The sequence below is a fragment of the Akanthomyces muscarius genome, chromosome 6, assembly GCF_028009165.1.
Source record: "Akanthomyces muscarius strain Ve6 chromosome 6, whole genome shotgun sequence".
Classification (NCBI taxonomy): Eukaryota; Fungi; Ascomycota; class Sordariomycetes; order Hypocreales; family Cordycipitaceae; genus Akanthomyces; species Akanthomyces muscarius.
The window spans coordinates 627353-642799 of record NC_079246.1 but is presented as its reverse complement, the minus strand read 5'-3'; the positions used below and the strand labels follow the sequence as shown (position 1 = coordinate 642799).

The 15447-nt window shown below is 55.5% G+C and overlaps 4 protein-coding genes across 4 annotated transcripts; 2 read left to right on the top strand and 2 right to left on the bottom strand.

The window, feature by feature from the left end:
• Positions 1-476: 476 nt before the first annotated feature.
• LMH87_000231 (uncharacterized protein) lies at positions 477-3359 on the top strand (the record flags this gene model as incomplete). The annotated part of the gene is made up of 3 exons (XM_056198104.1): positions 477-659; positions 721-2588; positions 2645-3359. 3 exons carry the CDS (start codon positions 477-479, stop codon positions 3357-3359), a joined length of 2766 nt encoding a protein of 921 aa, XP_056055085.1.
• Positions 3360-4251: 892 nt separating this feature from the next.
• On the bottom strand, positions 4252-6461 carry LMH87_000230 (uncharacterized protein; the record flags this gene model as incomplete). Its single annotated transcript, XM_056198103.1, has 5 exons — positions 4252-4414; positions 4483-4608; positions 4675-5223; positions 5306-5538; positions 5592-6461. 5 exons carry the CDS (start codon positions 6459-6461, stop codon positions 4252-4254), a joined length of 1941 nt encoding a protein of 646 aa, XP_056055084.1.
• A 1844-nt stretch (positions 6462-8305) lies between these two features.
• Positions 8306-9211, top strand: LMH87_000229 (uncharacterized protein; the record flags this gene model as incomplete). The annotated part of the gene is made up of 3 exons (XM_056198102.1): positions 8306-8486; positions 8556-8652; positions 8716-9211. 3 exons carry the CDS (start codon positions 8306-8308, stop codon positions 9209-9211), a joined length of 774 nt encoding a protein of 257 aa, XP_056055083.1.
• A 420-nt stretch (positions 9212-9631) lies between these two features.
• On the bottom strand, positions 9632-13705 carry LMH87_000228 (uncharacterized protein; the record flags this gene model as incomplete). The annotated part of the gene is made up of 1 exon (XM_056198101.1): positions 9632-13705. The coding sequence occupies one exon, from the start codon at positions 13703-13705 to the stop codon at positions 9632-9634; it is 4074 nt and encodes a 1357-aa protein (XP_056055082.1).
• Between the last annotated feature and the right edge of the window lie 1742 nt (positions 13706-15447).

Below are 15447 nucleotides of genomic sequence, written 5' to 3'. Positions count from 1 at the left end.
CGGGAAGCTTCTGCCCTATGGTAGCCACGGCACGCATGCCAGTGCGCGGCTTGGCAACGAGAATTCTTGACCGATTAGCCAGCCTTTTACCAGTAAACCGATTTTTTAAATCTTTCATTACAGGCCCGCCAAAGAACTATCCGTACTCTGGCTGAAACCTACTAAGAAAGATCACGTGAGGCTGTCACAACGGGCAGATGCGCTGGCTACCTACCTAATACCTACCAGTACTAAGTTAGCAACTAGCAACTGGGCAGATTGTCTCTAGATACCGGCCCCTACCTCCAGCAGCAACTGGCACCACACATAGACATCAACACCTGGCACACATTTTCCAAAGATACAGAATTTCTGCGGCCTTGGACTCGGTGTGAGCACATGCTCATCATAACTGCAAACGATAATTGAACAAAATTATTCCGGACCAACACCAGTGAAAACAACTATAAACGACGACTGCGCAAACACCCGATCCAATGGATCCTCGTCGCGCGCAACCCCCTCCGCGCAGGACGCCCTCGCCGGGTCACCCTCTGCAGCAGGGCTACCAACTCGACGACCAGCCGTACGGGCAACATCATTACGATTTGCCTGCCACACCGGGCGGTCATCCTCAGCGGTTCGGCACGCCCTCAGACCAGCTCAACATCCATGCCGCCGTAAGTCGTCCTCGCGCATGTCCTCCAGCTACCCCCCGAATACTAACCCAGACCTGCAAAGCAATCCGTCGACACCCTCGGACAGTACGACCAAAGCCATGTCGGCAGCCACCTCGGCCAGCAGCACCATGGCGACTACAACGTGAACCCCGAGGCGCATCACGATCAATACTACAACTCCCCCTACGAACCGGGCCTCCATGACGGCGGCTACGACCACTCCTTCGACCAGGGCTACGACCAGGCAGGATACAATCACCAGGGCTATGAGCAAAACGACTACGCCGACACGGGCCACCCGGCGCTGCAGCCGTCAGATCACCAGCGGCTCTTGCAGGACGACCCATCACAGCAGCAGCAGCAGCATGTACCCACGCAACCCGCTCTTGTTGGCGGCCCTGCGATCAAGAGATGGAAAACGGTGAAGCAGGTCCTCCTCTACCGCGGCAACCTGGTGCTCGATTGCCCGGTGCCCCCCGTCCTCCTCCAGCAGAATCCACACGGCGAGCGCGACGAGTTCACCCACATGCGCTACACGGCCGCGACCTGCGACCCGTCCGACTTTTACAACGAAAACTTTACCCTTCGCCAGCGGCTGTTCAGCAAGCCCCGCCACACCGAGCTCTTCATCGTCGTCACAATGTACAACGAAGACGACGTCCTCTTTGCGAGAACCATGGTGGGCGTCTTCAAGAACATTGAGTACATGTGTAACCGTCCCAACAGCAAGACGTGGGGCAAGGACGCGTGGAAGAAGATTGTCGTCTGCGTCGTCTCCGACGGCCGCGCCAAGATCAACGAGCGGACCAAGGCCGTCCTGTCCGGTCTCGGCGTCTACCAGGAAGGCATCGCCAAGCAGCAGGTCAACAGCAAAGACGTCACGGCGCACATTTACGAGTACACAACGCAGACGCACCTCACTCTCAAGAATGACATTGTCGGCCTCGTCCATCGCCGCCAGCCCGTGCAGATGCTCTTCTGCCTCAAGGAGAAGAACCAAAAGAAGATCAACTCGCACCGCTGGTTCTTCCAGGCCTTTGGTCGCGTCCTCGACCCCAATATCTGCGTCCTGATTGACGCCGGCACGCGCCCCGGCCACAACTCCATCTACCACCTCTGGAAGGCCTTTGATCTCGAGCCCATGTGCGGCGGCGCCTGTGGCGAGATCAAGGCCATGCTGGGGCGCGGCGGCAAGAACCTGCTCAACCCGCTGGTGGCCACGCAAAACTTTGAGTACAAGATGAGCAACATTCTCGACAAGCCGCTCGAGTCGGCCTTTGGCTTCATCTCGGTCCTGCCCGGCGCCTTTTCCGCGTACCGCTACGTCGCGCTCCAAAACGACAAAAACGGCCAGGGCCCCCTCGAAAAGTACTTTCTCGGCGAAACGCTCCACGGCGGCAGCAGCGCCGGCCTGTTCGAGTCCAACATGTACCTTGCCGAGGACCGCATCCTCTGCTTCGAGCTCGTCACCAAGCGCAACTGCCACTGGATCCTGCAGTACGTCAAGTCGGCGACTGGCGAGACCGACGTGCCTGATACCGTCACCGAGCTGGTCTTGCAGCGCCGTCGCTGGCTGAACGGCTCCTTCTTCGCCGCCATCTACGCCATTGCGCACTTTTACGAATTCTTCCGCTCCGACCACTCGATGCTGCGCAAGATGGCCTTTTTCATCGAGTTTGTCTTCAACACCATCAACATGATCTTTGCGTGGTTTGCCATTGGCAACTTCTTCCTCGTCTTCCGCATTCTGACGTCGAGTCTGAGCGCCAAGGACTTGCTGGGTAGGACCGGCCAGATTCTCAGCATCGTCTTTACCTGGTTGTACGGCGTCTCGCTTATGACGTGCTTCGTCTTGTCCATGGGTAACCGTCCTGCTGGCTCCGGAAGGCTATACGCGATGATGGTCTGGTTCTGGGCCGTTCTCATGATGTGAGTTGCCTTGCCCAATGACAAGAACCGACTTTAGTTTTGCTAATAAATCACAGCTACCTCATGTTTGCCGCCATCTTCATCTCCGTCAATGCCATCATTACCGACCTGCACAAGCACAACTTTTCCATCGACCAGCTGTTTACGAACCAAGTCTTTGCTACGCTCATCGTCTCGGTCATGTCGACGTTTGGCATCTGGCTCATCGCGTCCATCATCATGTTTGACCCGTGGCACATGTTCACCTCGTTCCTGCAGTACATGCTGCTGACGCCGACGTACACCAACGTGCTCAACGTCTACGCCTTTTGCAACACGCACGACGTGTCGTGGGGAACCAAGGGCGACGACAAGGTGGAGAAGCTGCCGTCGGTCAACACAAAGGACGGCGCGGGCAAGACGGACCTGCCCGACGAGGGCGACCTCAACGCGCAGTACCAGCGCGAGGTGCAGGTCTTTGCGACCAAGTTCAAAGAGATCAAGAAGCCGCCCACGGCCGTCCAGCTGCAGGAGAGGCAGATGGACTACTACAGAGGTGTGCGCACCGGTGTCGTGCTGGTGTGGATGCTGACCAACTTTGCCGTCGTGGCCGTCGTGCTCAGCTCGGCCGGCCTGGAGGACGTGACGCCCGAGACGACGCAGGCGGAGCAGCGCACGAAGCGCACCACCATTTACATGGCCGTTGTGCTGTGGAGCGTCGCGGTGCTGAGTGCATTTAAGTTTATCGGAGCCATGTGGTTCCTCATTGTCAGAATGTTCCGCGGTGTTTAAAGTCTTTTTTTGGGTGATGAACCTCCCGAGGCTGAGCTTTCTTTTTGTATTTTAAACCCCCTTTTTTTGTTTTATTTTGCGTCATGAGATGGAAGCTTTCTTTTTTTCCTTTCTAGATGGGGTAGACGTGTTGCTAGTCTGGTACTTGACAACTTTTCTTTTCTCTCTTCCCTGTCCAACCCTCCCCCTGCATCACGCATTTGCACTGCTTTTTCTTTTTCTTTGTTTCTTTTCTGGAATATACCCCCCCATACGTCGCACGAACCTTGTTCATTTCTCTCTATCAAATCGACAAGTTGGAAAAAGAAAGAGGGAAGTTCAAAATATGTTTCAACGGTGTGCATGCTTCAATCTTGAGTTGGCCGCTTTGCGTGAAAAGGTTTAAAGGATTTGTCAAAACGTAACTGCAAGAAAATTCGGCAGTCTGTTGGATCTTGTTTTTGTTTGGTAATTCCACGTTTTATTTGTTCATTCACGTAACTACTCTTTTCGACCCATTTTTTTCTTTCCGTCCTCTTGGCCGCTTTGCACTTTACATTTTACGTTTTTAACAATTTTTTGTATCAAGTTGGATCAGGTCAGCGGGTACAGGCTGCCCTTGGGGACAGGATCTTGTGCGTGCCCAGCGCTTTGCACGTTGTTTGGTCACTCACCAGATTTTGATTACTGGGACGCCGCAATTAAAATCAATTCAATTCAACCAATTAAAAAAAATGGAATCAATTTCATCTATAAAGAGCCTGCTAGTAAATGCTATTCCCGTGCGCCTGCCATATTATGCAATACCATCAAGCCATATGTACCCCGTACCCCAACTCTGAACTCGGTTTCCATTACCGCTTTCCAAATCCCCCCCGTCGGAGTCGTCATGAGATATGCCCTCTGCCCTCTTCTATAGGCAAGCCAAGCGCCGAAGACGTGAGAAGACGGGCGTGCCCCAGCCCGTGGCGGCATCCCAGCCATGGTCCGCAGACCATCCGGCGCCGGGTACCTTTGGCGACGGCAGGCCCGCGTAGGAAATGCCAGGACAGCCGCTCGATTTCCCCGTCGTGATGCTACATCACAAACCAAAAAGTCAGCCATGATTGAAGTACCTGTGAGTCAGGGAAAGGTGACTGCGTACTCGGTAAAGCCAAAGCGGCCAATGGTGTACAGCCAGGTGTTGAGGAAGCCCAGCGGCGGCTTTCCCTTTTCTGCGCGGAGGCCGTTGAGCACGGCAATCATGGCGGCCAAGACTGGTGTCGAAGCACTATTTAACCACAGCGTCAGTAATCAACATTTCCGCCAAAAAGACCACCTTCTCTCCACCACATACCTCGTTCCGTCGGCGCTGTCGACTGTGCCGTGGTAATACAGCTGATAGTTCCTCCCCAGCGCCGCCACGTCCGGGATCCCTCGTCCTTTCGGGTTGTACAGCCCTTTCCACTCACCTCCGTGCATTGCCAGGTACGCGTCCACCGCGCCGAGCTGGTACGCCGGCCGCGGGAAGTACTCGGAGAAGCCGCCGCCGGAGAGCTCCATGGCCGTCTCGCCGGCGATGCCGCGCGTGGCGCCGACGGCCGTGACGTACGGGCAGCTCGCCGGGAACGCGGGCAGGAAGCGCGTAGCGGTGGAGTTGTCGGCGTTGGACCGGCACGACTGGCCGGGCCCGGCGTCGCCCGAGGCGGCGAGGACGGAGACGCCGCGCGCGGAGAGCTGCCCGAAGATGTCGCACACGTGCTCGGCGTAGTCGCGCGCGAGGAGCTGCTCGTTGACGCCGTACGAGATGGAGAGGACCGAGGGCAGCTCGTCGTCGGGGAGCGCGGCGAGGGTGGTGGCAAAGGCGAGGTACGGCTCTGTGAATCCGTTGCTGCTTTTAGGGAGGCTGTGTTTCGCATTCCCATGTTAGTCTGGCCCTCGTCTAAAGTAAAAAGATGGACGACGACAAGAAAGGGGGAGAGACGGACTCGAGATCGGGGATAAAGTCAAAGTTGCGGCCGCCGACAGAGTAGAACCGGACGTCGACGTTGGCGGCCGCCAGGGCCACGGCGTACTGAATGTCGAGATTGCCCTCTGACGCCGGGTACGAGCCCTGCGGGTTCTCGCCGCCGTTGAGAAACGTCTCGCTAAAGTTGGCGCCGACCATGGAGGGGTCAAAGTCGCGGAGGAAGAGGTCCAGGTCTGCGTGCTGCGCGGTTTGCTAGTCGCCATGCATGTTAGTCTAATTCCTTCCTCCGCGGCAGTGCTACGTACTCCTCCAAAGCCCATGACGCCGAGAATCGTCTTCTTGGTCGTCGCGGCCGGTATGTCCCTCATCTGGTACTTTTCGCGCAGACACGCGGGTGTAATCTTGGCGTCGCAGCCGTCGAGGCCGGCACTAACGGGGTACTTGCTGTGTGCTGTCGACGGCGGCATGGGCAGGGACGGATCGATGCGGTGCGTGTGCCATCGCTTCTGCACCTCGTCGGACTCGGCGCTCCCAAGATGAATGGCGCGAATGTGCTTCCGGACCGCCTCCTCGGCGACGCTGTAGGCGCCGTGCAAGTCGCCATGACTGCTCGTGTCTTTGCGTCTCTTGAGCAGCGACGCAGACTGCTTCGCAGAGACGGTGGCGTAGAGGAGCTGGCCGCGTTGCCGGATGTCGCTGTCTTGTAGGCCGGCGGCGTCGCGCAGCCAGGTCTTGACCGCGGTGAGCGCCTCGCTGCTGGGCTGGAGCAGGTCGAGCGCGGCGTCGCGGGCGAGGTGCCGCCCGTAACGGGCATGTTTGGGGTCGGACAGCTCATGGACGGTGCGAGCGAGGAGCGCACCGTTGTCTTTGGGCGTGAGGCTGATGGTGAGTTGTGAGACGATGGCGGTGTTGGCCGCGGGATGCGCCTGCGCAACGAGAGCCAGCGCGGCTAGACAGGCGCCGCGGGCAAGATATGCCAGCGAGTGTCTCTTCATATTCTTCCGAGATGTGCATCGACGCATGCTGTGCACGGACGGGAGGAGAATGGAAGGGGGGAGGAGGGTAGGGAGACACGGCTGCGAATATAGTACAGACTTGTTGTACAAGAGCGGTAAGGACAGGATGGGATGGACATGTGTCGGTGGAATCGATGTCGCCAGCAACCCTCTCTTCATGCCACATATATGCAGTCTACAGCCTTGCGGGAGAGACAGGAAAGTCTTTATTGGTCTTTTGCCAAGTCACGATGCATACTGCAGGCATCGGACGATGACGGGAGGAGGGCCAGGAGGCTTGCTATGGGCCGTGTGGTTGGTGCGAGTTGCTATTTTGTTTTGTTGGCAGCACGGCCCAGCGGCAGGGATGGGAGAGAGAGGGCTGGAGCTAGATGAGGTGGCTTGCAGGACATGTTGGCTTGGTTGGTCGAGGTCATCGTCTTGTCTTGTGTAACCACTCTGTGCTCGGGCGAAAAAGGGACGGCGAGAAGCCGAGCGGGGGTGGTGTGGGATTTGGTTGGTCGGCGATGTGAATGGCGGTGATGGTGGTGTTGGTGGTGACGATGTCTCGCATTCACAGTGTGGCTTTCTGTACAGCGCGCGCGGTCATTTTTTCTCCTACGAGAGACTGAATACAGGAATGGATTTGGACTGTTTTATAAAAGATGGCGTTGTCAATAGAATACATGAGAGGGGGCTGAGTTGTCGAGGGCAAGATCTGCAGTTGCGGGCGTTCGGTAGATTGAGCTATTCCGGCACGATCTGGAAGCAGATGTGCATTCCGGAAAGCGAGCTGGCAAGGAGACCCGGCGTCCTACGTTGACTGTTAATTAATTGCCCCTCCTAAGTTGTTACGCCTTTCCCGTTGCACGCAACCGATTGAGAGCTACAACTCTGGCCCCCCCGATTCCGCGTTTCGCACAGTGTAATAGCAGCACTGGACTATTTTTACAATTCGACCATGACCCTCCAATCTGCTTGCGAAGGGGACTGAAACGAATGCACAGCCCGTCCGTTCCAGCGCATTTTCTGTCAAAGTTGCTGCCTGCGATTGTTTGCTTGACCGACCGACCCCCAAGAACCATGTGAGTCTGGTGGTGTTGTTAGTATTGTTCTTTTGCATTGACCGGCCGGCGGAGCGGCCACATCAAACATGCTCCCAGAAGAAAAAAAAAAGATTCCTGTTAATTACAATCTCACGTTGATTCACGAGAGTTGGTTTGTCAGATTCAGGTCGATGCACGAGAAAAAAAAGAGTGAAGCGAAGAAGAAGAACAGGTGCTGCACAGCGTTCAGCGAGTTTGCTTGGGCATGTCTCACACCCCCCGCCGTCGTGTCTGCGCCCGCACGCTGTCTCTTCCCAACTTGCCGGTATCCAGGCAGCCTTGAGCCAGAAAAGTTCGGAGGGCAAGTTGCCGTGCATGCATGCAGGCAGGCAGGCCGCAGCCAAGCTGAGAGAAAGGGCTGAATATGCACGGCGTCGACGGGTGTGTGTTGGATGGCGGCGCCGCAGAGAGCCGCTCACGCATGAATCAATGTATGCGGTTTGTAATAGCTGCGAGGCTGGAGCTGAAAAGGCCATTCTGACGCAAGTATCCGTAAGAATTCTTAGAGTCAGCAAAGATTTGATAGAGGTATCTATTCAGAATGGCTACTAAAAAAACCACCGAGAGTAATTAGAAGAGCTTTGGTGTTGGTGCATCTCGCAAGCACCGCCCGAAAACCACCACCAACTCCCACACAAACGGGACCAGAAAACCTCACCACCTACATAGTTGACTAGTTAAAATCTCTGCTGGAACCGCCAAATCACACACTGCATCAGCCAAGCTTTTAACGCCACATCCACAGCCTTGACAATACATTTCTCGTCTACAATTGCTAGGATCCTCTTTCCACCACCACTTTTACATTTAGCAACATCTTATCCCGTCCCGTCCCATCTTAGCCGCCAAGCCGCCGCCACTCCGCCGCGCACATCACACCACACCACACCACACCACACCACATCAACATCACCCACCATGTCGCAGCCGCAGCAGCAATCCCTCCTCGACCCTTCCATCTTTGCCAGCCTCGAGTCAAAGCTCGAGGAGGAGACGCGCATCCGCGACGCCCTCACCCAGATCCTGCAGCGCCTCGAGCGCTCCGTCGGCGCCGCCCAGGGCCTGCTCACAAAGGTGCACTCGACGCCGCGCGCCAGCTGTCAGTTCTCTCCATCTTGCCCTTGATTATATTCCCCTTTCTCCCTCTAACCATCCTCACCACCCGCAGATCCTCAATTGGTCACGCAGCTCGAGGCCGCCATCAAGGATGAAGCCGTCATCGTAGCCGAGCTCAACGAGCTCGCCTCCAAGCACCCCTACTACAAGTACGCATCCTCCCCTCCCGTCTCCCGTCTCACCAATGTACCCCCCCCAACTGACCTTGCCAGGTACAACTCGCGCTGGTCGCGCACTATGCAAAACGCCATCGGCACCGTCCTCTACACAGCCTGGCTCGGCGGCTTCTCCTCTCTCGCCTCCCCCAGCACTACCACTACTATCCCTGCCGAGATCGGGCAGCTCCTCACCCTCGAGCAGGTCGGCGCCGTCTTCGCCGCGCCCACCAACGTCAAGGACCGCGACACCTTCCACCTCACCATCGAGGAGTACCTGCTCGCCCTGACGGACCTGACGCAGGAGCTCGGCCGCCTTGCCACAAACGCCGTGACCCTTGGCGACTTTGCCCTGCCGCTGACCGTCAGCGCGTTCCTCAAGGACCTCTTCGCCGGCTTCCAGCTGCTGAACCTGAAAAACGACATCCTCCGCAAGCGCGCCGACGCCGTAAAGTACGACGTCAAGAGGGTCGAGGACGTCGTCTACGACTTGAGCCTACGCGGGCTGGTGCCCAGACCCGGCGCGGCAGACGCAGAGATGAAGTCCGAGTAAAACAAAAAAAGAAAATTCTAAAATCTAGCGATAGCTCTAAAATGATCATTGCTATTTGGGCCGTAATTGCAAGGCTGCAGACTTAAAATCACAAGGCATGTATGAGCGTACAATGATTAAAACGAAGATGCACACACTACAGTATATTAGTCCGTATGAGGCCATCTCCGGTAAAGCAGTGGCGCTTTTCAAATAGCCAGGTAGAAAAAGGGTCTTGCTAATGGTACATGTTCCAGCTCTGAGGCTCCTGGTATCCCATGGTACAAAATAAAGCAACGAGAAAAATACAAAAAAAGCAATCGACATTGACCATTCCATGCATGGTTCTAGCTTCAAAATGCCCAAACGCCGTGATATGGTGTTCTTCTACGCCAGCCCAACTTCCCCACGAATACAGTACATGACCAAGCATGTGATGCCTCAGTCGTGTCGAAATGTACACTGATCACCACGAGCACATTTGCCCTGCTGCCAGAACGTGCACGCCTTGGTGCCAATCAAAGCCTTGTTGGCGGGCTTATGTGGTGGGAGCGTTGCCTTCTTCTTGCGGTACGGCTCCTCTCGTCCGCCATCGCTTCGGCCGCGCTCGCGATCCCAGTCTCGCGGTCGTCCCCGATCCTGATCATCTTCTCTGTCCCAATCACGATCTCTGTCTCCGCCAGTCACCTGCTGCTGCGAGGCCTGGCCTTGCGCCATTTGCATCATCATCTGGTACGCAGCATCCCCGCCGGGTTGGTTAGGTTGCTGAGGGGCCTGGTTGATGGCCGACAAAATAGAATGCAGCTGGCTGTCATCCAACTGTGACTGCTGCTGCTGCTGCGGTGGCGGCGGTGGTGGTGGCGGCGGCGCCGCTACTGCTCCGCCATTCATCTGTTGCAGTATCGCCATGTAAGGAGCGTATTCCGGCGCGTACGACCAGTCTTGCATGCCCTGTGCGATAGCCGCTGGTCCAGCCTCCGCTGCAGCTCTGGCCCGTCTCTCATCTTCTCTGCGCTGTCTTGCCGGCGCTTCCTTGTTATAACCGAACCACCACTCTTTGACCTTGTCTTCATACTGAAGCATCCAGTCAGGAGGCGCGTTGGCCGGGTAAGGTTTTCCTTGCAGAGACTTGGCGACAGTCTCGACAGCGTGGCCTGCTGCTTGGGTAGAGTCTGCGTATCGGTGTGGCCGTGAGAGGTCTCCATGAACAGGGTTCGGGTCGTTCCACGCCGCAATCTTGTCTGAGCGAAGCCATCCGAGAATGCCCTCTTCTGCTGCAAGCCCAACGAGCAAGGGAACGTTGCTTGCTGCTATCGAAATGCGCTGCTGGGCTGCGGCGGGAGATGGAGCTGGCTGGTTAGCAGATGAAGCAGGATTGCTGTTCTGAAGACGCCCGAGAATGGCGTCGAGCTTGTTGGCGGGACTTTGCTTGGCATCAAGACGCTGAACTGCCGCAACTAACGCTTGTTCGACACCCATCTGTTGCGCATCGGCCCAGCGTCGCTGGATCTCAGCAAACTTCGGGTCGTCGCTTGGCAGTTGCCCAACCTTGACGCTGGATGTAGTGCTTGCGGATTCTGGAGGAGGTGATTTTGGCGTCGGCGGAATATCGCCAGGGTCGGTGTAAATGGCCATAAGCTCTCGCTGTTCTCTTTCAGCGATGCGTTTCTGCTCGTCGGTCGAAAAGGTAACAGTCCCACCACGAGTGGTAAAGTTCTTGCTTCGAACATCCGCCGACAGCCCGGAAAGGTCCATTTCTACCGGACCAAGCCACGGTTGATAGGGAACATCCTCTTCATCTTCATCTTCATCCATGCCCATGCGTTGCTTCAGCATCATGCCTTCTGATTTATCGTCGGCTGCATCGCGAATCATGTTCATGGCGCGTCCTTCATCCTCGTTGTCGTCCTTTGTGAAAACCTTGGTTTGCACAAGTTCATGATCTGGCTTCCACGTGACACGCAGCTTGCGACGCTCCAGCTTTCGCAGCCTCTTGGCCTTTGCCGCGGGGGATTCCGTGTCATCTTCGATCTCGACTTCTTTTATAGCGTTTGCTATTGCGGCAGCTTCGACCTTTGGTGCATTGATAGAGTCCAACAGTGACGCGATACCAGAAAGTGCGCTCGATGCTGCTGAGGGTGTCGGTTTCGGTACTGGCACCTTTGCTGGCTCGGTTTTGCTGTCGGATACTTTACGGACAGGGGCCTTTAGCTTCTCGTCGCCAGAAGCTGCAGGACTACCTGCGCTTGCCGTTGCTTCAGACTTGGCAACGGGTTTGGCGGCCGGCCGGCTTTTGCCGGGCAAAAGAGAGCTTGCAACAGGCTTCGGAACAACTTGTGGCTGCGCCTTTGGTTGAGCAAGCTTCTTGAGCAGCGAGCTGCCTGGTTGCTCAAGAACAATTTTCTTGGTGGTTCGGCTGTCCGAGTCGTCCTCTCTGCTTCGCTTTGTCGTCGCATCGGTAGCTGGTTTGACCGCGGCCTTGGCTCTACTGGCCGCTGATGTGCCTGTGTAGCCAGTCGCCGTCTCGGGTTCGCTAGTTTTCATGACCTTTCTGATTTTGGCATTGATATCCTGAATAAAGTCTTTGACATCTGCGTCACCCTTGTCGCCGAAGCGCTTGCGGACAGTCTCAAAGTTTGTGGTGTCAATGATTTTCTTTGTCATGCGGAAGAGCGATATGAGCTCGAGTACAATCTTTGGCAGCTTGCCGGAGAAATCGGCAGCTTTAATGCAAGAAATTAAAGCATTGACGAGGCTTAGAATGAGTTTCTGGTGGCCGCCCAGATTATCCAAGACAGCGTCGTCAGCATGCTCGACTGTCGAATCCAAGGCACGATAGAATGCTTCCTTCCTTTGTTCGTACTCAGCTTTCATAGCCGCAACTTCAGACTCCGTTTTTTTGTCCTTGGTCATTTGATCTAGCTCTTGTTTTGCCTTGTTCATTTCGCCTCGCAGCTTAATGAATAAGTCGCCAGCTTGCTGCACTCGCTGCGCGATCAACGAGCTGGTTCGGGCAACGGACTGGTCAATATGCACGATACCAATGGCATCCCAGCTTGCTGCCTCTACAGGATCTGTTGGTCGGGCAGCGGGGCGAATAGGCTTATTCTGGTCACCTCCCTGCTGCTTCTTAACCTTTTTTCCGGCCTTGTTTTTGACAGCCTCGTCTGATTTCATCTGCTCTTTGAATGCGTGGGGATACTCCGTGTACTTGGGGCGACGCTTTCCCATAGCTTTCATAGATACTTCAAATTGATCCAGAAGATCCTTTGCTTCCATGCGTCTCTCGTTTAGACCAGCTCGATCGGGGGCTGGACGGTACTGGCTCGTAAAATTTCCTTGGATTTCGCAGGGCAGGCTATAGCCCAGTTCCGGGACCATGGCTTTGCCAGACCTTGGTGGTAATGTGACGAGGGGCGCAAGCTTGTCGAAACTCTTGGGGGTCGGAATTTTTATGCTGCCATCAAATACAAGGTGCGGCAGGCCATTTATTGATGGATATTTGACTTGGGCGGATTTGCTGCGCTTGCTGAACTTGGAGAGCTGCTCTTGGTCTTCGGCGGAGGGTACAGGAGCAGGATAAGCATCCATGTCCTCGGCCCTTCTTCCTGATGCTTCTGGCGTCGAATCTTGTGGGCCTTCAGAGCTGGAGTCGGAGGCTTTTGTAGACCTGTTCCTCTTGATAGTGGTCTCAGTCGCATCAACGGCCTGATAGGCGTTGGGGACGTATTGCATGGCATTCTGTTGGACAACTGCTGGTTGTCCTTGAAATGTGTGCAGGCCATCCTGATAGCCTTGTCTCGGTGGCTGTTGCGTGCTTAATTGATCGCCGTGCAATTGATAGTGCTGCCTTTGTGCAGCATAAGTCAGGTGAGGATCGGTTTGATATTGCGCTTGTTGACCGCTGGGTGGCTGAGAAAGGGCTGGGCTCTGGCGGAATGCGCCCTGGGGCGTGACGACACGCTGGGGCTCAACTGCTGCCTGCTGATTTTGCGCAAACACGCCAAACTGCTCTGGCTGGCGGCTGACTTGAGGCTGCTGCAAATGCGATTGGCCAAACTGTTGCGGCTGTTGGCGGAAAGACGCGTCTCCTTGAGCAGGGAAAGGATAGTTGTGCTGAGGAAACGGTCGCCCTTCGTCCAAGTGATCGACATGCCCACTGTCACCGGGCTTGGCTCCATGCGCATACAGGGTTGGATGTACATTATGGAAAGCAGGATCAATGGCATCCTGGCCCTGTTGTGCGTACTGATGTGCCGGAAACGCAGGTTGATTCGTAGGACTAGCGTGTAGCGACTGCGCTTGCACATATGGATTGGCAGATGCAGAAGACGCGTCGAAGAACGATGCAGGGTCCTGGTGTAGATGTGAAAAGTCGGTCGTCTGGCCCGTCAGCTGCTGGGCCCATTGCTGGTCAGGATCGAAAGCGGTTCCCTGGTCGTCATAGGCAAAATTAGATTGCCATGCATCCTGCTCATTGCCGTCACCCTGGCCGGGATTAGGCCACGACTGCATATTAACCGAGGAGGATTATGTATGGCAGCATGAACAATTCATCAGCGCACTGGAATCAAGAGCTATTACTATTAATTGTCATCAGCATGCGACATCGCAACTGCAGTCCACCACGCGATGTTGTGAGAAGGACCAAGATGAACTTGGCGATGAAGCATTTCAGGTGGAACAAAGAGCTGCAGCAGATGGAAGACGATAAGTACTTACCCGCCTTAATTTCGTGTAGAGATACTTGAGACGAAGCGCGCTATTCCAAATCGGGTGAGGGAGGATACGCAGGGCTTGAAGTGGCGACGAACCCTGAGGCGACAACAATCTGACGAAAGAAAAGATTAGCTTGAACAGTCTTTAAAAACAGCCTTGTTGAAAAATTGTGAAGATGCAGAGAGTTGAGGCGCGCGCAATATATGCAGTTGTGCTGGTCGACTGCATTTTCCCGTGGCAGATGTTGCGCGCCACGCGGGCCGTTGCACTTCGAATGGCTGATCTGACAGCGTCCATCTGGAGTCGATAACAGTAAAGTGGCCTGATGAGCTTGCAATCGTATTTCACGATGAGATCGGTGATTGATTAAGAGTTCGTGTCAGACGCCAACTGTGTAGAGTGATTCCTGTGCTGTTGCTCTGCTCAGCTCATAGCTATCGCAAGGCACACCATGGCGGCCGCCACAGGGCCAGTCGCTGCCACATGCCAAGGGCTTCATGTTGCAGAGCGCGGCCAGAGGCACATCAAGTCAAAGATGAGAGAAGCTTCCAGATATCAGAATACTAGGCCAGAGAGGCCATTGCGATGCTGGTCCCTGTTTCCTTCTCGTCACCGTTCACCTCGACTTTGCGCATCAAGGTCGCGCCAGCGTTGCGCAACCACGGGACACGCGAGCAAGCTCAGAAGGGTCTTGTTGCTAGTTTAATTGGCCAACGCCTTAAGCTTGCCGTGGTTATCCACAGGAGGCCAGGAATCACAATATACAATCGATGATTTCGGTTTATGTACCAGGTGTAGCAAGCGAACGGCGCCTGGGAAATCGGGTGCGAGTGCGGGTGCGGGTGTGGGAAGAGTATCAGTAGCCAGGAAGGGAGAGGGGAGCATACCCAATTGATCCTCCGGTGCAGTGTAATTTTAACAAGTAATGCGGCCTGCGCGGATGAAGTTGTGAAACTGACAGCCTGTCGTGATGCTTTACAATATCAAGGCGGCGCAGGATTAGCCCCGACAAACGCCCGTGGCTGCAGGTTCAGTAGCGCAAAGGACAGAATAGACTTTCGGGCGCAGCGCCAGTATCGGCAGCAATATTCGTTTGGTCTGCGGCGCCTTGAGCCTCGCGGGACCTCGCGACGCTGAACTAATTGCGACCGGAGGGCTAGTTGGTGATGTCGCGGTTGATGGGGAGGTGTAATCGCTAGGAAGCTTTGGCCGGGCAGGAAAAGTAATAAGAAAGGGAGCTGGCGTTCTGTGCCTTGTATGTGAGGCATCAAGACCTTGGTCTGGTAGACCGTGCCAAGCAGCGGCTCGTCCTCTGAGGCAGGCACGGCAGGTACCTCGCGGTACAATTCGAAGTCCGCCGCAGCTAGGTTACAGCGCATCAGCGGCGTGTTGGCCCACTAAAACTCAATTACAGCGCCCGAGGCAAGTCACTCGGTCGTTGTTCCAAGTGCCTACCTCCCCCCGTGGCCTTCGCTGTAGCTTTCAACCGCCACGGCGCAGTTTTGGTGGGGTTAACCAAGCTCCAACAACTTGTCCGA